Source organism: Felis catus, chromosome A1 (genome assembly GCF_018350175.1).
Source record: "Felis catus isolate Fca126 chromosome A1, F.catus_Fca126_mat1.0, whole genome shotgun sequence".
Classification (NCBI taxonomy): Eukaryota; Metazoa; Chordata; class Mammalia; order Carnivora; family Felidae; genus Felis; species Felis catus.
The window spans coordinates 20,481,385-20,502,628 of NC_058368.1; the positions used below are offsets into that span (position 1 = coordinate 20,481,385).

General features: G+C 46.1%; 1 protein-coding gene across 1 annotated transcript in view; it reads left to right on the plus strand.

The window, feature by feature from the left end:
* Nucleotides 1–11,105: 11,105 nt before the first annotated feature.
* LOC101098598 (guanylate cyclase soluble subunit beta-2-like) overlaps nt 11,106–21,244 on the plus strand; it is a 32,631-nt gene continuing 22,492 nt past the window's right edge. Inside the window, exons 1-4 of the mRNA XM_045058488.1 lie at nt 11,106–11,128; nt 11,292–11,505; nt 15,986–16,202; nt 18,179–18,499. Coding sequence (XP_044914423.1) covers nt 11,106–11,128; nt 11,292–11,505; nt 15,986–16,202; nt 18,179–18,499 — 775 coding nt within the window. The remainder of the gene's footprint in view (nt 11,129–11,291; nt 11,506–15,985; nt 16,203–18,178; nt 18,500–21,244) is intronic.

A 21,244-nucleotide genomic window follows, 5' to 3' on the forward strand; every position in this document is an offset into this window, starting at 1 on the left:
AAGCACAATCATGTGAGCAAAGTGCCTAACACAGAGTGGATACTCAATGGAGCAGACGCCTCTCCTGTCCCCCTCCCCGAGCCCAACCCAGTGGAGTCCTGGTTAGACCAACTTCTCTGTTCCAAAGTTTGCCAGGAAGCAGGCAACTTGTTACCTACCAGGCTTATGTGAGACTGCTTCATCACCGCAGAGGACCTCCCGCCTGAGCTGGTGTGGTCCACGGCCAAGCTGCCTTTTCTCTATGCCCTGGTAAACTTATTGCTACCTCTGGACCCCAACCCTCCGAGCTTAGAGTCTGTTTCCTCCTTGCAACCTGTGGGTAGCTGTTTCCTGCTTTTCTTCAACTCCTTTCTCCTACTCAACAAGATTTCTCCCACCCATTATCTCATGCCTGGCTTAGGCGATATTATTTGAGGAGGGTATGCTAGATGAAGGGCTCCTTCCAGACATCTGAAGATTTATTCTTCTGGATACATAAGCCTTGGGGGGAAAACTGCCCATTTTCGATGGAAAATTTTGTAAAACATACCACATACACTTGCCTGTCTTGTGGAAGAACACGTGTTTTCTCTGGGTGCCTCAGGTGGGTCCCTTAGAGGAATAGCTCTTGTTGCCTGTATCTGGGTGATGGGAGGTGGGTCCCTATAAGGGTGGACCCCATGCCCAGGAGGCCCAGAATAGGCAGCTGTGTCTCTGGCTTCCCTCTGCCTGTGAGCCCCCGCTTGGGGTTTAGAGGGTATCCTGTCCCCTGGACAGCCCACCTCTGCTCTTTCCAGTCCCTTGAGCTGTCACCAGGAAGAAGTAAACATTTCCTGGTGCTGCTGAAGACCCAGGCTTGTTAAGTCAGAAAATTTGAGTTTATATCATTCCAATTGAAAAGCTTCTTAAAAGACTCCATACTTCTAGGAAGGCAAGCATTTAGAAAATGGACCCTTCCCGACAGCTGTTTTTCTTCCAGCAAAGATGTCTTCTATTAAAAGAACCCCCCAAACCCTTTTAATAGAATGTTTCACACACACACACACACACACACACACACACACGCAGAGAGAATTGTACATTCAAGCGCTTGTATCCTTCACCCAGCTTCAATAATTATGAATATTTCACCAATCCTGTCTCATTTCTCTGGTCCCTCCACCCTTTTTCTGGTTTTGTTTTTGCTGGAATGTCTTAAAGCAAATCTCAGGTTTCCCATAATTTTACCCATAAATATTTCAGCATGAGTCTCTAACAAGATAAAGACATTTTAAAACATAATCATAATGCCTTGATTATACCTAACAAAATTCATAATATTACAGAGGCCCAGAATCCAGCTGTATCTCAGCTGGCCATGGATAAATGTGGTCTTTGTGGTCTTTTTGTATTAGATTTACTAAGGTCTTTTCAGGACAATCAGCAAAAACTTCTGCTTTGACATAACTTCGAACTCACAGGAGGTTTGCAAGAATAGCACAAGGAATTCCTATATACTTTTCATCTATATTGCCCAAATGTTAACATTTTACTATATTGGCTCTATCCTTCTCTCTAGGTCTATATATTTTTTTCCCTGAATCATTAGTATGTTACAGATATGATGTTTCAGTATCCCTAAAAAATTCTCTTACATAACTACAGTACAACTATCAAACTCAGGAAATGAACATTTGTGTAGGGCTATTATCTAATCTGCAGACCTTATTGAGATTTTTCCAGTTGTCCCCATGACATCCTTCAGAACAAAAGAAAACCTTGGATCATCTCAGCTGTCACATCTCTTTCATCTTCTGACATCTGGAATAGTCCCTGAGTCTCTCTTTGTGTCCTATAACGTTCGTGTCTTTGGCACGTTCTGGTCAGCTATCTTGTAGAAGGCCCCTCAATTCCAGATTATCTGACAGTTCCTCCAGATTCAATTCAGGCTATGCTTTCTTGGCAGGAAGACCACGGAAGTGATATTTTGTCCTTCCCAGTTCATTATAGCAGGGGGTATACGATGTCCATTTGTCCCATTGTCCCATTACGGGTACTAACTTTGATTGCTTAAGGTGGGATCTGCCAGGTTTCTCTACTGGAAGTTCCTATCTTTCCCTTTTAAATTCAGTAGCTTGTGAGAGGATACATCGAGACTATGAAAATATCTTGTTTCTCAAACCCCTCTCTCCGCAATTTTAGTACTCATTGGTGATTTTTGCCTGAAACCATAATTATGGTGACCAAATGGTACATCATTTTTTATGTTTATTAGTTGGATTTATAGTATAAAAAAGAATTTCTCCCTCTTTCCCATTTATTTGTAGCAGTGTGAACTCTTGATTCTTATTTTTTAAAAAGGTTGTAGACCTTTGCTTTCATTATTTTTTTGATGCTCAAATTCTCCAAGATTTATCCCGTGGGAGCCCTTCCACTTTAGGCACATCATCATTCCTTGATTACTTCTTTTTTTTTTTTTTTTGATGTTTATTTATTTTTGAGAGAGAGAGAGTGAGTAAGCGAGCACAAGTGGGGGAGGGGCAGAGAGAAGGAGACAGACTCTGAAGCAGGCTCCAGGCTCTGAGCGGTCAGCACAGAGCCCCATGTGGGGCTCAAACTCATGAACCGTGATTTCATGACTTGAGCCGAAGTTGGACACCCAGCCAACTGAGCCACCCAGGTCCCCTTTACTTATTAACTTTCTGGCATGACTAGATGCTATAGGCTCATCTTATCCTTTCCGTGTTCCAGACCTGAAATCTGCCATTTCTTCAAGGAGACCTGAACTCACTCACTCTCTCTCTCTCTCTCTCTCTCTCTCTCTCTCTCTCTCTCTCTCTCTCTCTCTCTCTCACACACACACACACACACACACACACACACATCCATCCATCCATCCATCCATCTATCCATCCAACCAAAACCATGATGAGTCCTGTGGTCTTATTATGGTAGATTTGCTAATTCACTCCCACAGACTTCATTCTGTTCTTCCCCTTTCCATAATTGTAACTTCCTTCTCACACAGTGAGGAACCTGCTCCCCATTATTCATAGTATATTTACTTATAGGATGAATCCTCAAATGTTCAGGAAGTTATTTCAGAATTGTTCACCACCATCTTGGGAAGGAAGCGTAGAAACTACAGTCAATTATTTGTTTCAAGTTTGGTTTTGTTTTTGTCTTTAGCCCGAAGACAAAGCAGTCTGAATCCTATGTTCAAATGTCACTGGGTTAATTTTTTTTCCTGGGTAATTCGATCATTCAAAACTATTCTGTTCAAATACTGTTCTGTTCATCTGTTTCTGTTTGTATTCTATCTCAGGGTTTTCCCAATCTTTATTGACTGTATTTATCTTCTTTATTTTCACTATATGAGTCATTAACATGATTCCCCAAACCAAAACGTTCAAATAGTTATGCTCAGAGCATGTCAGACCCCCAGCCCCTATAATTTTTTTAGCCTTTCTACCTCATTCCCACCAATGCCCTGTAGGTAAGTCATCTCAATAGTCCCTGGTATTTAATTTTGCACAAATAAGCAGATAGATGCATATTTCCTTATTTCCCCAGATTTGTTACACAAAAGATAAAATACTAAGCATACTACAGATTCTCTTTTGCACTATCAAAAAACACGGGGCACCTGGGTGGCTCAGTCAGTTAAGCATCTGACTTTGGCTCAGGTCATGATCTCATGGTTTGTGAGTTCGAGCCCCGCGTCGGGCTCTGTGCTGACAGCTCAGAGCCTGGAGGCTGCTTCAGATTCTGTGTCTCCCTCTCTCTCTGCCCCTCCCCTGCCCATGCTCTGTCTCTATCTCTCAAAAATAAATAAACATTAAAAAAATATGGGGGCACTTGGAGGTTCAGTCAGTTAAGAATCTGGCTCTTGATTTCAGCTCAGGCCATAATCTCCAGGTTCCTGAGATCAAGCCTGCGTCAGGCTCTGCACTGACAGTGTGGAGTCTGCTTGGGATTCGCTCTCTCCCTCTCTCTCTCCTCCTCCCCTGCTCATGCTCACGTGCACTTTTAAAAAATATGTTAAGGCACCTATGGCTTGTTCAGTTTTCACATTTTCTTGCCGTTTCCTATCTGTCCCTGACTCCCTATGACTTAAGAGAACTCACGCAATCCTAAATTCACAGAGATGAAACTGTGTAACAACACAACACAGGAGTTGGTTTTTTAGTGACCTTTGTCCTCTGCTAGACAAACATTCTCAGTCAAGAATCTGAGAAGAAGCCCCAAACCCAGCACGGATGGAAAATGCCACAACCAAACCCGAGATCCGTGTTTAAGCAACAGTCTCCGAGCCAGCCGTCCTTTCCTGTTAACAGAGCTGGGCGCCCAGAAACAAAATAACAGGGTCTGGAACGGGCATCTTCGTGGAGTTTTGTAGGTTTAAAGACCTGAAAGAAAAGTCAAGCAGATGCTCTTTCTACACAAGCCTGCCACCGTCACTTTACTATACCTTGCTTGCTGACAGCCCAGTCCTCCTGAGCGTGGTTCCCCGGGAGAAGGAGGCTTCTGGGACGTGTGCTTTCTTGGCCGGTAACAGGATGCACCTGCTTAGAGCTCCAGCCTGGGGGACGCGCAGCACAGCTGTTTTTTCTCAGCCCGAACAAGCTAGATTTAGCAGGAAAGGAGTGGGGGAGGGAGGGAAGAGGAAGGAACGATTCCACACCTGTCCGTGTACTTTTCAGGATCTCTCCTCCCAGGGACTCATAGGCAGTGGAAAGGACTTGAGTGGAATTTTTCTCAGTTCGTTGGGGCTTAGGAGGTGGCTCTTGATTGCTGTTATAGACAAGCCTGCCTGCATCCAGTTAGGGATGGACCCACAAGCAGAGAACCCAACAGAGGCAGTTAACGTAAGCCATTACCACCTCTGCCCTGCCATCCCAAGCTTTGTCTAGATTCAAAAGAGCTGGCTAATACATTCTTGGGATGTATGTGTAACTCATCCCTGATAAGACCAGGCCAACTCAGTGGGGACTCTACCCTGTTCAGACCGCAGAACAATTATCTGCCCAGTAGTCTAGGTGTGGACACGAGCTATAGAGACGAGCTGCTCAGACCATTTCTGGAAGCAGGTAGAGGCTGGGAAGTACCCAGACCTTCTCTGGTCCCCTGCCACTCGTGCAAGGATTGCTCTTACAGACATAGTTCAGTTGTGTGTGTTTGAACATTGAGAAAGAAATTGGAAAGCCCCTTGCTGTGAATTCTAGATCCAGCCAGAGCATCACAGGACCCAGCCAAGGATTATGGTGATTGTGAATTCCTCAGGACTCCCATAAACCTGGGCATTCCAGACCTTCTTCCAGCCCCCAAGACCTACCAGAGTCACCACACCACAGGAAATACGAGAGTGTTCTCTCACAGATGTGCCAGGCCACCGACATCAGTGAACGCCCTGTCTCCTGTGTCAATGATGACAACCCATCAGTAGCCCTCACGCTGGGGGAGACCTCTTATTTCTTTGCTGCTCCAGGGGCTATGGGATTTGGTATGGGAATTAGAAACTGGCTCTTTAGTTTAGACTTAGAAACTCTGCCACTCTGCGTGATTTGGGTGAATTTACAAAGCTGACACTCACCCTCAGAAAGGGGACATGATAATAAGATCATCGCCCTTACAAGGCTCTGGCAAGCGCTGGGCAAAATGATTGATGATGTTGATTACTGAGCGTTTAATGACTGAGTGCTCCGGGAATTATAAAACATCCTGAAAAAACACTTCCGCCCCTCTAGAAAGCCACCGATCACGTGCTGTCTATTGCAACAGTGCAGACAGGGGCAGCAGCTCCAGCTAGAGCTACAAATCTGCCCCCAGGTACGTATCAAGCACCTGTGCTGTGTATCGCCCAGAAAACGTGTCGTGTGCGGTCAACGCCCCTCCGAGTTATCGCAGAGTTGGGAAGAAAACAAAATGCTGCGCTTCGGGAGGGTGCTCAGGGTGATGTGGGATATTCAGAGAAATCTTTATGAAGGATGCGATGTGAAAAGTGCACCCCACAGGGACGCCAGGATGTGGAGAGGGTGAGAGAGAAAGGGGAAGCCACTGCGGGTATTTGGAGATAAGTTTGTCAGTGTTGTTCTGTAGTCGCAGTATTAGTTCTTTCTCAGAGATAGCTTTTTATTTTGCTTAAAGCCATAGTATTTGAAGATGTCCAGAGGTGGTAGGGAAGACCGCAGAGGACCATCCACTGCCCTGCCCAGGGCGAGCCTCCTTCTGGGTGCCAGACTCAGCCGTCATGGGAATACGACAGCTTCCCATCCCCTTCTGGACCGGAGAGGGATTTATGCCACGGGGACCACAGAAAAGATTGGGGTAGGGGTAGGAGGAACTCACATTTAATGAGCACCTTCCAGACGCCTGGGCTGCACTGGGTGCCTCACTGTGGCCCCGAGACAGGGATGTCGTTATTGGCATTTTACTGACGGCGAAAGTAAAACCTCAGGGAGATGTTCAGTCGTGTTATCACACAGCCGGGATTTGAACTCTTTGGGAATCACTGAAGACCCCCAGAATGAGAACAAACATTTTGCAGGTGCCTTTATTTTGGGGGTGTGCTTTGGGTTCCGCAGGTATCTCCATGGAAGCCATTCTGAGACTCTTTGGAGAATATTTCTTTAAATTCTGTAAGATGTCTGGCTACGATAGGATGTTACGGACACTGGGAGGAAACCTCACGGAGTTTATTGAAAACCTAGATGCCCTCCACAGTTACCTCGCACTATCTTATCAGGTAAGGCTATCTGAGTCCAGTCTTGTTGGCTCGGTGAGGAAGCAAATGCCTGTGGGAGTTCTGGGCCATCTTCCCACAACCCCCGAGAGGGGTGCAGTTGGAAGGGATGTGCAGGATCCCTGGTTCGAGGTGTCAGGAGTCCCCTGGGGAAAGGAATGGAAAATGATAACCTGTTGGCCACTTTTATTAACTGGCCGGCAACAACCAATGAGGGACAAGCTCAAGAGGTTGGCTTTGTGACAGAGGATGGTCTATTCTGACAGTCGCTGGTGTGGGCTTGGAATTAGATCTGGAAGACTGATCACAGTGGGGACAAAGACGGGGAAACAATCAGGTTGTAGTGGACTTGCAAAATCTCCCCTCAGGTTTCCCGGCTTTGATGGAGCTGAGAAATAGGTTCTGTAGCCAGATTCATTCATTCACGTATCAGAAGGAAAGATTTGATAGGGCCAAGAGCCAGAGTCGGAAACCTTCCAATGCTGATTAACCCGCGGGGTGACCGCCTGAGGTGTTAAGAAACTAATTTCCCTATTGGGATATATCCTTCTGGAATTCATTCCTTGGCTTTCTTGTTTGGAGGCATCGTTGGGAATTTAAACGCCTAGACTTCCTCTTCTTTTTTAGAAAAGAAACAGCCTTATTAAAAAGGCAAACAGGCATTTACGTAGCTTTTAATAATAGTCTATTATTTTATATGAATTATTTGTACTTATTTTTAGGGCCCTTTATAGTTTCCCAGGCTCTTTCTCCACTGTTTTTATATTTAATGCTCCTAACCACCCTTGAAGGGTTGTCGTGAGGGTAAAATGGGGTTGTGTGTGCTAAAGTGACTCATCAACCATAGTGCACCCTTACACGTGTTCAATGGGAAAACTATTATTTTCTCAATTTTTCACGGAATATTTCTCCATATTTCAAGGAATAAGAAAAACCTTAACTGACTTCGGACAGGATGAGTAGGTGGGTCTGTCCTGTTGTCAATGAAGGGAACTACGCAAGGGGATCAAGAGCCCTGAATATGGGGTCAGATGCACTTACCGCGCTGTCTGACCAGCTCTGCAATTTACTAGCTGTGTGATCCTGTACAAGTTATTTGCCCTCTCTGGCCCTTGATTTTTTCACTTTACTCATTTCATAAATATGTATTGAGGCTTTACTCTGTAATAAGCCCTATTTTAGGCATTGGGCAAACACAAAGAGGAGTAAATAGGAAAAAAACTCCTGTCTCATATATTGTGTGAATTCAAAGAGATCACATGTGGAAGTCCCCAGCATCATAATCACTTTACAGAAGGCATTTCATAAATAATAATAACTTCCTTCTTTTCTCTTTTCTCTCTGTTCAATACGGCCGGTTTAAAAATTACAATAATTTATGTGGCAGCTTCCTTTCCAATTTCTTAGCTACAGCCCTGCACTTAGACACAAAGAAGTACAGTTAGGCTCCTTCCAGAATCTCCCATAAGATTTCTTAATATAACATCTTTCATCTGAAAATTTGGCTAATATTTCAAGTCACGGTTCTGGAGAATGTTAATAGTCTCCCATTCGTGTTAATTCATGGATGTGCTCCAAATACTGTAGTTACCATATTACTGCCACTCTTGTGAATAAGTGTGAATGGGACCGAGAGTCTGAAGTCCCCGCCCATTGTTTGCACACAGCTCCACTACCTTTCCTCTGGGGCAATCATCGGTCATTCCTTCCCGTGCCAAAGTCAATGCTAAAGAAGAGAACTTCTCAGGGTGTAAGTGAGGACATTTTGCACATAATGAGATGAATAAAATATATCAGTGTTATAATATGCAAGCCGTAATAAAATACACGCAATAATAACCTGGTAGCTCCGTAGTGTTTTACACTGGACGGAACGTTCTGTCTCTTTAAGCAAAAATAAAATAAGGGAATGCTGACTTTTCTCTACTGTTTGCCTCTAGTAATTTGCCAGTGCCTTAAGGCATACATTTCTGGTTGTAGCTGTGCCTTTAATCTTTTCTTTTTTTTTTTAAGCTAACTTTCATTGGGTGCTAATTATGAAGCAGGTGTGGGGCTAAGTAATTTATAAACATTGAATTGTCCTCCGAAGATTAGGTACTCTGATTTTTTTTCTCATGATACAGATGAGCAAACAGGTCCAGAAGGGTCAAACATTTGCCCTAAGTGGCTGGGTTGTGGTGGCCCAGCCAGGACATGACCCCACGTGTCTGTTTCCAAAGACCATGCTCTGGTCTGTTTCCCATTATTTTCCCTTTTCCCTGATTCTCTACTTTCGCAAGACCCTATTTTAACTAAGAAATAGAAGTACAATCTTACTATTTAGAGAGTCAGATACACTTAACAGAAGAATTAAAAGCACAAGTTTTGGGAAGTGCCTCTGGGAAGCAGCCTCGGCTGGGGGCGACGAGTGAGGGGAGACAAGGTAGCAAGAACATACGAATTTTCATTTTAGCCCCTTCTGGACTCTGGTTATTTTTTTCACGGTGGAGAGTTTGGATGGAAGTTTTTGAAATAGCCTTTAATCTCCTGGTTTATTTCATACTTTTTATACGTGCCACCTCAAATCCTCTGAAGATTTAATCAAGATGCAAACACACATACATACAAACATATACTTTATGTATATGCTTTTGAAAGATAAAATAAATTTTTTTTTTAAAAAGGAGCTCATTTTAAGTGGAAACCCTCCCACCATAGAAGGAAGCAAAGATCTTGGTAGGAGCCCAGCTCCTTAAACTCTTCCCTCGCTCAGACCACAAGCTGTAAGCCGGGGTACTCAGCTGCCTACACATCAGGTCGGGGAGAAAGGTGCTTCTCTCGGGGATCCCCCAGGTGAAGTCTTCATCCTTATTTCCTGACGTACATCTACCGTGAGATGGTGCGTACTTAAGCGTCAACATTTATTCCTAGAGAAAGAGGATCTCTTCTGACATATCTTGATTTTCCAAATGAGTGACTTTAGACCGCAGACGGCATCCTACTTCCAGGATGAGAAAGCAACTCCTCTCCAAATTGCTCTGAGCGCCTGATCTTTCTGAGGGTGAAGATGCCCCTGGTCCCTTGGTCACAGGCCGAGCACGGCCGCTGGCCCCTCCCTGGAGTGTGGGCAGAAGCAACACGCGTGGTGAAGGCTCACTGGGGTCCAAACATTGTTCCTCCCTTCCTTTACCCTTGACTCCACTGAGCCTGTTTCTTCTCTTTAAAAGGGAGATAATACTTGCCGTCTAGGGTGGGTTAGGGAATTAGGGATAATATCAAATTCCTGACATAGGGTGCCCCAAACCGTAGTGGATTTTATGTGATTGGGGGTATAGTTCTGTGTGCTGTAATGGGTAGGCACTGTTGTTTCACAAAGCCTCAAGAGCATAATTTAAACAACCTGGGTTCGCTGAGAGAAAACACGTCGTGTCTTTTGGTTAGGAGATGAACGCGCCATCGTTCCGCGTGGAGAGAGAAGCAGACGGGAGGATGCTTCTCCATTACTACTCTGATAGGAGGGGTCTGTGCCACATCGTACCAGGTATGGGAATGTCTTAACCAGTCCCACCGCTACGAGGCCTCTGGGGGATGGTCCCCTCACAATTCTCCAGGATGGCTAATAGCCAACCCAGCTCTTCCATAATCTGATTTTTTGCTGTCTTGACCATTACTTCCAAAGTCTTTGAGCCTTTAAAATAAGTTCCCAAAGTGCCAAAAGGAGGAATAATTTCCATTTTTATTTTAACATTTTAAACTAGGTATTTACATAGTTATGATAATTCTGCATATATTATTTTGTATCAACCTTTCTTGTGTATTCAGCATTATGGAGAAAGCATCCATCCACGTTTTTACGTGGTCTTTAAAACTCATTTTCAGGGGCTCCTGGGTGGCTCAGTCGGTTAAGCGTCCGACTTCACCTCAGGTCACGATCTCGCGGTCCGTGAGTTCGAGCCCCGCGTCGGGCTCTGGGCTGATGGCTCAGAGCCTGGAGCCTGCTTCTGATTCTGTGTCTCCCTCTCTCTCTGCCCCTCCCCCGTTCATGCTCTGTCTCTCTGTCTCAAAAATAAATAAACGTTAAAAAAAAAATTTAAAACTCATTTTCAAAGGCCGAATGGCATTTCATATGGTAATTGACCAGGCCCCACTGTTGAATTTGTAGTTGGTGCTACTCTTTTGCTATTGTAACCAGTGCTGTCGTGAACATCTTCATGCGTGCTTTTCCCATGTTTACATTATAACCCAGGGATAGATTTCTGGAGAACCTCTTTTTAAAACATGATCCTTAATGCTTTTACAACTAAACTTTGTTTACATTATTTCTAGAGTGTGTTTGTTTAGTGAGTGAAATGCCTTCCTGAAATAAACAAATGAATAGATGCTGAGCTAGAAATTAGAGTGGCAGGGATATGTTTGGTATCCAGACATGTACAACTTAAACCTCTACCTGTAAGTTCTTTTATTTTTGAATTTTATTAATCTACCGTATGCTGCCTGTCTTGATGCAAGGCCTGGACTTAGTGAACCCTGGAATGTTCATCTGAAGTTGTATAACTTGATTATTTTATGACTTTGGCTGACATAACTGCCTCTTGCCATTCCTCATCAGTAGGTGTCCTTCTGCTGCAGGTATCATTGAGGCTGTGGCCAAAGACTTCTTTGACATTGATGTGACCATGGATATCCTCAGCATGAATAAGGAAGAGGAGAGGACAGGAAAGAAAGAGCATGTTGTGTTTCTGGTTGTACAGAAGTCTCACAGCCAGATGGGAAGGGCAAAGCCAAACAGGTTAAAAGGCAACCAGGATATCCAGAGGGACCAAGAGGTATTGGGTTTGCTATGTCTTCAGAAAGCACAGATCCTCCTAGTGGATCTACTGGTCTTGGAACAATCTGTGCAAAGAACAGAACCAAATGGACCTTCTCATAGTGGATTTAAGGCAGATATTCTCAATCTCCACTATTGGCATTTGGGACCAGATCGTTCTTTGTTATGACGGCCTGTCCTGTGTGTGTTTAGCAGCATTGCTAGTCTACCCACTAGATGCAAATAGCACCCCCGCTCCCCGCTCCTCAGTTGTGGCAATCAACAATGTCTCCAGGCATCACCATGTATCCCCAAGGCAGGGGTGGGGGACAAAAATCATTCCTCGTTGAGAACCTCTGGGTTAAGAAAACTTGGATAAACATTGGGAAGTATTCTGGGATGAACCTTAGCCTGGAACATTTTCACCTCTGAAAACACCAATATAAAGGCCGGAAATTTGGATTTGGTGGCTTATTTTGCAATCCTTCTAAAATAAATTGACCTTTTGAAGTCCTTAGTGCCCACTTCCGTAGCTGGGGCCAGTTAGGAGTCTGGAGCCAATGTGCCATCCTGGGATTGGCTGCCTCAGTTGCAACTTGTGGAGTGAACATTATCTATTTAGGTACTACATATATTAGGTACACAGCTCTCTGTGTCCACACAGCTAATACAAATATCCAGATAACGTTGTGGTTCGTGGAGCCCACGGTGTTGATATCTCAGAGCATTCAAAGCCCACCTCAGAGCCTGTTTGCTACAGAATCTACAACCACAAGAAGACAAGATGGTCAGGTGTCATTTTTCTGCCAGCCCTGTCTTGAGATTTGCAAAAAAAGTTCTCGCTGCCTTTGGCAGAGAAACAACATGAGGATTAATTAGATAAAAATCTTGGGGATCACAGTGCCTTGCTAACATTGACCTTGCAAGGCCTTGCTGTTCCTCTGGTCCCAGTTACAGCAGAAGGGGCTTGTGTGTCTCCAGTTACACGACCAGTCACATGACCAGACACGTGTGCTTCTCTCCCTGCCACCTGTAGGCCCTGGAGGCAGCTTTCCTTAGGATGAAGGAGAAATATTTGAGTGTCTCTGTTTGCCCTGTGAAGAAATCCCACTGGGAAGTTGTGAGAAGTATAGTCATGTTCGGAAAAGGTGAGTCGGCCGTTCTCCTGACCTTGGCTCTCAGAGCAGAATCATTGTTTGGTGCACACAACTCAACTGGGCAAAGTCGTCTCTGATGATGACGTCACTGATTTCTGCAGAGCTTGGATTTGGCGGGCATGGTCTTACGCACTCAAACATCAGACTCTAACTTGCCTTCCTTTGCCCCTTTTATTTGCGCTGGGTGGCACAGACGCACAGTCTCCCCAGTAGTCAGGGAAAGCCGCCGGAGAGAGGAGGGGAATCTGTCCCAGTTGGTCACTGTGTTGAAAGGAAGGAGGAATGACTACTGACATATTCTCAAGAACAGTGAATTTTCTACAGCTTCTCAGGCCTTCTGGACTGGGATGCAATTCAGGCCAGGAAGCCTGTGGTTAATAACCACAGTATCCAGTAGTGCAAAGGACACTGGATTAGGAGCCAAGAAAGCAGATCTCTGGCTCTGTCCCTGAGGAGCTGAATGACCTTGAACAAGGTCCCCCATCTTCCATGTGAAAAATGAAGGCATCAGGCTTTCAAGGCGCCCTTGTTGACACTGAGCCCGTCTCGTGATCAGCACCTAATGGCTGAGCCAGAATGAGAGCCCCGCCCCGTGGGGAGCCGGGGAGCTAGAGCCCTCCCCATCATGCCCTGTGGGTCACGGTGACATGCATCTGGGAGGAGGTCTGCAGGGCTCAAAAGGCTGCATTTTGAGTCCCTCAAGCCATGGCAAGCGAGTCAAACACGCAATTGACATCCTTTGTCTGGGAGATTTTCATATCAAAAAGGCTCCATTTCGAATCTCTACCCCCTGCCAAATAGGGCTGTTGGTGAAATTTTCATGTGCCACCCAAAACTGTCAGTCTAAAAAGCTCCATGGCAAATGTCCCTGACGCTGGGCCGGGCACACACGCTCTGCTCCGCTAGCTCATTGTCTGGCTGTCACCGTTTCAATGCCGGCTCTGTTTCCCTGGCGAGACGTACTCAGTTGGCCCAGAGACTCTTCAGCGGCGGGCAGAAACTTGGCAGGGGCTGGGGGGGCGGAGGGGGGTGCTTCTTAACCCAGTAGCAAGTTTTCTGTTTGTTTTAATTTGGAAGAATCGCTGTGGCCATCTGGAGACGCCAAGGGGGCCTCTGATAGAGAGTGGGGACTGCTCTGTGGCCATGAAACATTTAAGACACTACCCCAAGCTCTGCTCTGTGTCAGCTTGGTGGCGTGAACGGCCTCTGAACAGGACTCTCTTTTTCTACATCCAGGGCATCTCGTGAACACCTTTGTGCCCGTTTATCCCGAGCGTCTCTGGATTGAACAGAAGACATTCTGCAATGCTTTTCCTTTCCACATTGTATTTGATGAATCAGTAAGAGGCCCTTTCCCGCTGTAGCTTGCACTGGGGCTAAGCTGGGAAGGGAGTATGTCGTATAGTCTTTCATGTCAAGTCCCTGAGGAGTCCCCAGGGGTTGGGAGACTAGGGTTTAGCCTGGCCTGACCATTGGCTTTCTTTTCATTGTGGCCTCCTTCAGAAACTAGAATGCTGGAACTTCTCCGTGGGTATGGTGGGGGGGGGGGGTGGGCAGCAGCAAGGGATCTGCACTGATGAGTGCACGGGAAGGTTTGCCATTAGAGAAAAAGGAAGCGACACCAAAGTTCACGACGCCAAGAGACAAAAGAATGCAGTCGGTAATGGCAGGGTGAGATTCTAGATGTGATCCCTCGCTGTCCTCGTGGCCACTGCGGTTGTCTCAGTCCCACTAGGGTTCTCTCTCTGCATCTTGAAGGCAGGGGAGAAGGCTGTGCCAACTCATGCCACTGTTCCGTGGGAGTTGTGACGATGACCATTAATGACAAACGTTTGGTTGTTATCAGTTTCCTTGGATGAAATATATGTCAACTGAAGTGACTATGAGCTCCTTTCAAAGGCAGTTAGGTAAAATAAATTTGGTCAAAAAATCAATTAAAACGGCTTCAGGTAATTGCGATTTTCTCTGCTAGTTGTTTGAATGCAGAGATATGTTTGGATCATCACCTACCGGTTGACTGCTGGATACAGAATCTATGAAATTTACTCATTTGAGGGTCATCTTTGCTTGCAAAGAATTGATCTGAGGAAATCAAACACTCCTATAAGAAACAATTAGGGAGGGGCACCAGGGTGGCTCAGTCCGTTAAAAGTTCGACTTGATTTTGGCTCAGGTCGTGACCTCAACAACTAGGGAATTGTAAAGTAATGTACTTTGGTTTTTCCCCAATGCTGTGAGGACACTATTATTGCTATTATCAATGTTTTAAATTCCGATGTACTTTCTTTTCATTTTTTTTTTTTTTTGAGAGAGAGAGAGGGAGAGAGAGATTCCAACCAGGCTCTGCCAGTCAACACGGAGACAGGCTTGGGGCTTAGTCTCATGAACCTTGAGATCATGACCTGAGCCGAAATCAAGAGTCAGATGTTTAACTGACCGAGCCACCCAGGTGTCCCTGATGTACTTTTTTTTTTTAATTAAAAAAAATTGTTTTTAATTTATTTTTGAGACACACACACACATACACACACACACACACAGAGCAAGCAAGGGAGGGGCAGAGAGAGAGAGAGAGGGAGACGCAGAATCCGAAACAGGCTCCAGGCTCTGCGATGCCAGCGCAGAGCCTGATGCGGGGCTCAAACTCACAAACCATGAGATCATGACCTGAGCTGAAGTCAGATGCTTAACCGACTGAGCCACCTAGGCTCACCGCCCCTGCACCCCCACCCCATCGCCCCATACTTTTAAAACTCCTTTTCCTTTTTAAGTTTTGGGCATAGAATACCAGTAAGTTTAATGATAGTTATTCCATGATGTTAAGTTGATTTCTGTAGCCTAACAGAGTGCCCGTGGTTAGTGAAGTTATGTATTCCTGGACAGCCTGTGCAGGCATTGGATATTTTATGTACTCTTTGCTTCTTTCTTCCGTGTGTTCTCTGGAAACAGCAGTGAAAGATGTCTCCATGGCCTCCATGATGGACGCCTTCACCTGGGCCTGGGTGTCAGATCTAAGTCACAGAATTGGCTAGTTTCTTTGTTAGTGAATTCTAAGAAGTCCCACAAAGCTGGGGAAGAACTGTTACTCCAACTGAAACATTTAACCTCTGTTTCTTGTCAGTCAAAGGTTTGCTGTTGAACACCCCATGCCATCCTTTTCTCTTTCAGAGATGAGCTGCAGATTTGATTTTTAAAATAATGTTTATTACTTCCACGGTAATACTGACCATTACTGACCCCTTTTAGTGAGTCGCAAAGCATGCGGAGTGATATTTGCAAGGGAGAGTTTACGGTGAGGGTTGCTTTCTGTTCCCCGGTCTTACGCCTGTCCTCTGTGGGTAGCTGAGGGTCAAGCAAGCCGGAGTGAATATTCAGAAGTATGTCCCAGGACTCCAAAACCAGAAGATTCGATTGGATGAGTATTTCTCCATCATTCATCCCCAAGTTACCTTCGACATTTTCAGCATCTGCAAATTTATCAACAGTCAATTTGTCCTGAAGGTCCGAAGAGAAAGGATGCCTGAGGCATGGAAAAGCCAGCCCGCACTCAAACTGCGAGGTAAGTAACTCTGCCCTTTCCCATTGCTCTCTGCAGTGTGGGAGATTTCTCGGAAAGGGACCAGGCCGAGCTTTCTGATTTCTTCAGAAAAGCTGGCTAAAAAGCTGGAGGCTGCCCCGGGAGAACTAGTGAGAAGCTTTAACTGTTTATTTTTATCATTGAGAGAGCGAAAGCACATGCAAGCAGGGGATGGGCAGAGAGGGAGACAGAGGATCTGAAGCGGGCTCTGTGCTGACAGAAGAGACAAAGCCAGATGCAGGGCTTGAACTCACGGACCAGAAGATCATGACCTGAGTCAGACGCTTAACTGCCTGAGCCACCAGGCATCCCTAGCGAGAAGCTTCAAAGTGTTGAGTGCAGCGAGCCGTGGCGCCGGGGTGGTAACTGAGGAACAGATTCAGGAGATAATTAAGGCAGGAGTTGGAGACTGGATGTCGGTGTTGAAAAAGAGAGAGGCTATTTAGGATAAGGATTAGCTTTCTTGCTCGGGTAACTGGGTGGTGAAGGTGTGATTAACAGAAAAGACCCCGTGTGAACTTCCTGGGGCAGGGACTTTGCCCATTTGGGTCACTGCTGTATCCTCCAAGTCTAGAATAGTGTGCCTGGCTCACAGTAGAGACCAAGTGCACGTGCGATGAAGCAATTAAACAGAACATTTGCAAAGGAGCTTGAAGACGAGTTCAGTTGCAGACATCCATGCATAAATATTAATAGGCAATTAAAAAAATCACTGTTGATGGGAGTATAAATTGTCACAATCATTTTAGAGGGCGTTTTAGCAATACGCATCGAAAACATTAAAAGTGAGCATATTCTTCGCCTCAGTAATTCCATTTCTAAGATTATATCTTTAACAGAATTGTCACGATTATCCACAACGACTTACCTTAAGCTTGGTCATTGCGATGTTGTTTATAGGGTGATAAAAGGGGTGTAACACAATCAGTGCTAGCTAATTGCTTAAGTAAAATACAGTATAATCAATGTGGCCAGCGAAAAGTATGATGCATATCTCCATTTATGCCATGGAAGGATATATCTATTATAAAATTGAAGTGAAAAATTCAGATTACAGAAAAAGATGGCAGAGAACCCCATTTTTTAGTAGTTATCTGAGCGGCGTGATTATGGGTGACTTAAAAATATTTTATTACGAAAATATTAATGTTTATTTTTGAGAGAGAAAGAGTATGAGTGGGGGAGGGGCAGAGAGAGAGGGAGACACAGAATCCGAAACAGGCTCCAGGCTCCGAGCTGTCAGCACAGACCCCGACGCGGGGCTCAGACCCACAAACCGCAAGATCATGACCTGAGCAGAAGTCAGGCACTTAACCGACTGAGCCACCCAGGCGCCCCTATGGGTGACTTTTAATATTGTCTTCAGCCGTTTTCATTTTCTGCAATGCATGTGTACCACTTTTATAATAAAATAATAAACAGATCTGTTTTTAAGGAAATATGCATTGAGTCCAGGCAGCAAGGTTTCTCTGGGAATTCAGATTCATTGTCAGCATGGTGTCGGAGGCAGCTGTGGAATACTAAGAGAGAACGCCAAGACAGAACCCCGGGGAACACCAGCATTGAAGGAATGAGCGAAAAAACCTAAAGGAAAAATTGAAAGAAGTGTCGGGGAAGTCCGTGAAAGTGAGGTTTCAGGGAGGGGGTTCTGCCCAACGCCATCCAACAGCAGAAGGCCTCAGTAAGGGAGAGACAGATAGACTCGTATTGGAGTAGGTAGATCGGAAGCCGGGGTTGGGGCCACTTCCAAGTAAAGAGAGGCGCTGTGAGCCAGGGAAGATGGGTAAGTGGAGACAGGATGTATAGACAGACGGCTGTCAAGAAATTTGGCTAGAAGGGAAGGGGTGAGACCGTGCGGTGGATACGAGGGCATATTGTGTGGATGATGATCTGGCGAGCTGTAGTGTAGCACCGGCGGGTGACCTGCTGCATTGTCACCTTTCTCTCGTGACGGCAAGGCCAGATGATCTGGATGGAGTCCGCGCGGTGCATGATATACCTGTGCTCCCCGAAGCTCCGCAGCCTACGAGAGCTGGAGGCGCACCGGATGCACCTGTCTGACATCGCCCCCCACGACACCACCAGGGACCTCATCCTCCTGAACCAGCAGCGGCTGGCAGAGATTGAGCTGTCCAACCAGCTGGAGAGGAAGAAGGAGGAGCTGCGGGTCCTCTCCCAGCACTTGGCCATAGAAAAGAAGAAAACCGAGACCTTGCTTTATGCCATGCTGCCGGAACATGTGGCCAACCAGCTGAAGGAGGGCAAAAAGGTCGCTGCGGGTAAAGCATTCCCTCCCCTTCATGGGTGCCTCTGGGCAAGAGTAGCGGTGTGCCTCGGGGGTTAGGGGCACAGGCTCCGAAACCAGACAGCTCTAGGTTTGGATTCTGGGTCATCGCTTGTTAGCAGCATGATCTCGGGCAGGTTGCTTGAGATGCACGTCCTCAGTTTTCTCCTCCCAACATCAAGAATAATGAAAGTAATACCAGAGTGAAACATGGATTAAGTAAGAGTGCCTGTCAACTTCACCCATCTATGGCACATTCTCTAAGACCCGAAAGCTATGGCTTGACACTGGCCTTTTCGTCAGCGGCCACGAATAGAGTTCTTTAGCTGGAAATAATACACCCACACGTTACCTAAATCATGGGCCTCTAAAGACCATTCTGGGAGAGCAGGCCATTTCTGGAGGAAACGATGCCATGTTTACTCTGACCTCACGTCCCATTTGTCACGGGTGCGTGTTCACCCCCAGACATGTGTGGTAAACTAACTCAATGCCAGGGTGCTGCCAGGTCTCGAGGACCCAAAGGAGGTCACAGTCTTGCAGGTTTGACAGACATATACAGAATAATTTCACAGGGGTGGCAGTAGCCAAAGGAAAGGGAACTTACGTGCATTAAAGAGCAATTATTGTGCCAGGATCTGTGTTAGATGTTTTTAGACGTGCCATTTCATCGAATTCTCTGAACACTTCTATGAGCGGGGTGCTATTATCCAAAACAGCTGAGTAAATCTACATTCACCCCAGTTTATGAGTAAAAGAGCTGAAGACTAATCAGAAGTCCGTCTAACTCCAACATTCATACTTTTTCCATGACAAAGGTGTGGAAACACAGACGCCAGGGAAATTCATGATAAAAAGGCGTCAGAAAGGAAGAGACAGGAGGCAGGGGCTGTGAGGGTTTGTATATATCAAGTGTATGGCACTTGAGTTAGACCTTGAGACTTTATTTCAGAGGAAAAGCAGGGAAAGGCATTTTGGGAGAACGGGATTGCAGGAGCAAAGGTGAGGCAGTCTCAAGATAAATACCGCAGCCTGTAGGATACTCCACTTGACATGACCAGTAGGTAGCTAGGAATTGTGGGGAGAGCTCGAGGAAAGTTCCTTGGGTAAGCTATCGATCTAGGAATTATTGCAGTGTGGGTGGTGGTTAAACACCGACTCTATGAATTATAAATAAGGTCATCCAGGGGGCAGGAGGTGAGAAGGGACGAGGGTTAGGTTTTGAAGCTTAAGGAACACCTATTATTTAAGGAGGAAGAAAAGCCAGTGGAATGTGTGAAACAAGGAGATCAGAAAGGTAGGGAGAATATGAGGAGAGAATGGCAGGCCAGAAGCCAGAGGGCAGAGGAAGCTACGAGAAGGAGAGATTATTACCAGAGGTATAAATAATACAGAGAATGCCCAGCTGTGTTCAAGCAGTCACCCATTTGGTCATCCAACAAGTATTTATTGAGGATCTTCTATGTGCCAGGCCCTGCTCTAGGTGCTGGGGATACAGCAGAGTACGAAACAGTCTCTCATCTCGTGGAGCTTACAGTCCAGTGGGGAAGATAGGCAACAAACAAATAAAAAAATCCCATATAAAATATGCCATGTAAGGTTTGTGGGGTTGGGGGCGGAAATCAGGCCAAAAGGATAGAGTCTAGGGACTGTTACTTTAGATAGAGTGATAAAGGAAGTTCTCACTGAGGTGGTTATGTGTGAGATGTGAGACAGCGCCCTTTGGATATTGGAGAAAAGAGAAGTCGGAGAAAAGAGGCAGAGGAAACAGCAGGTGCCAGGGGCCTAAGCAGGAGGCACTTATGAAACCCCAAGGAGGCCAGTGTGGCTGGAGTGGAGTAAGCCAGGGAGCATGGAGATGTGAGATCAGAGAGATGGTGGGGACAGAGGGGACCCCTTACTGGCCATGGTAAGGATTTTCTTTCTTCTCTTTTTTTTTTGAGGGTGGGGGGGCAGTGGGGAGAGCAGGAAAGAGCACACGAGCAGGGGAGAGGCAAAGAGAGAGAGAGAGAGAGAGAGAGAGAGAGCAAGAGAGTATCTTAAGTAGCAAGGAGCCTGACACAGGGCTTGATGTGGGGCTTGATCCCACAACCCAGGAATCATGACCCGAGCCAAAACCAAGAGTCGGGCACTCAACTGGCTGAGCCACCCAGGCACCCCAAGGATTTTCCAGTTTAGTCTCAGTGTGTTGAAATCACGGATTTGAGGCACAGGATTGGGGGGTCTGACTTCAACAGGTCATCTGGCTGCCGTATGAAAATTAGCAAGACTGGAAGCAGCCCAAGGAGTTAGGAGGACGCGCTGAGCACACGGTAGCCCTCTCGCCAGACACGGATAGTGGAAGTCGCCACTTGGTGACGACCAGTCTCTGTCAGCCCCGGCCTGGATCTCCTGTAGTTCGGGCTCCGCAGCAGGCCACCTGCCAGGAGCTTCTCTGTAAGCCAGGGCCCACCCACCTTTTCCTGTCCTGCCGTGGCTCTCATCACACCTTACCGGGTGCTCGTTTACTCTTACGTCTTCTTCACTGGACTGGGAGCACCTTAGAGGCAGAGGTGCCATCTGTTCCACGTTGCACGCGTCTCCCTGAACAATGACCGGCTCATAGCAGGCACTCAGGGAGTGTCTGTTGGCCGAATGGACCCGGCTCCTTTTCCCCAAGGCTCAGCCAGATTTGCTTCCCAGAGAGCACTCGAGTCTAGAATCCAGAGAATCATCATCCCATATCCTTGGCTCTCACTGA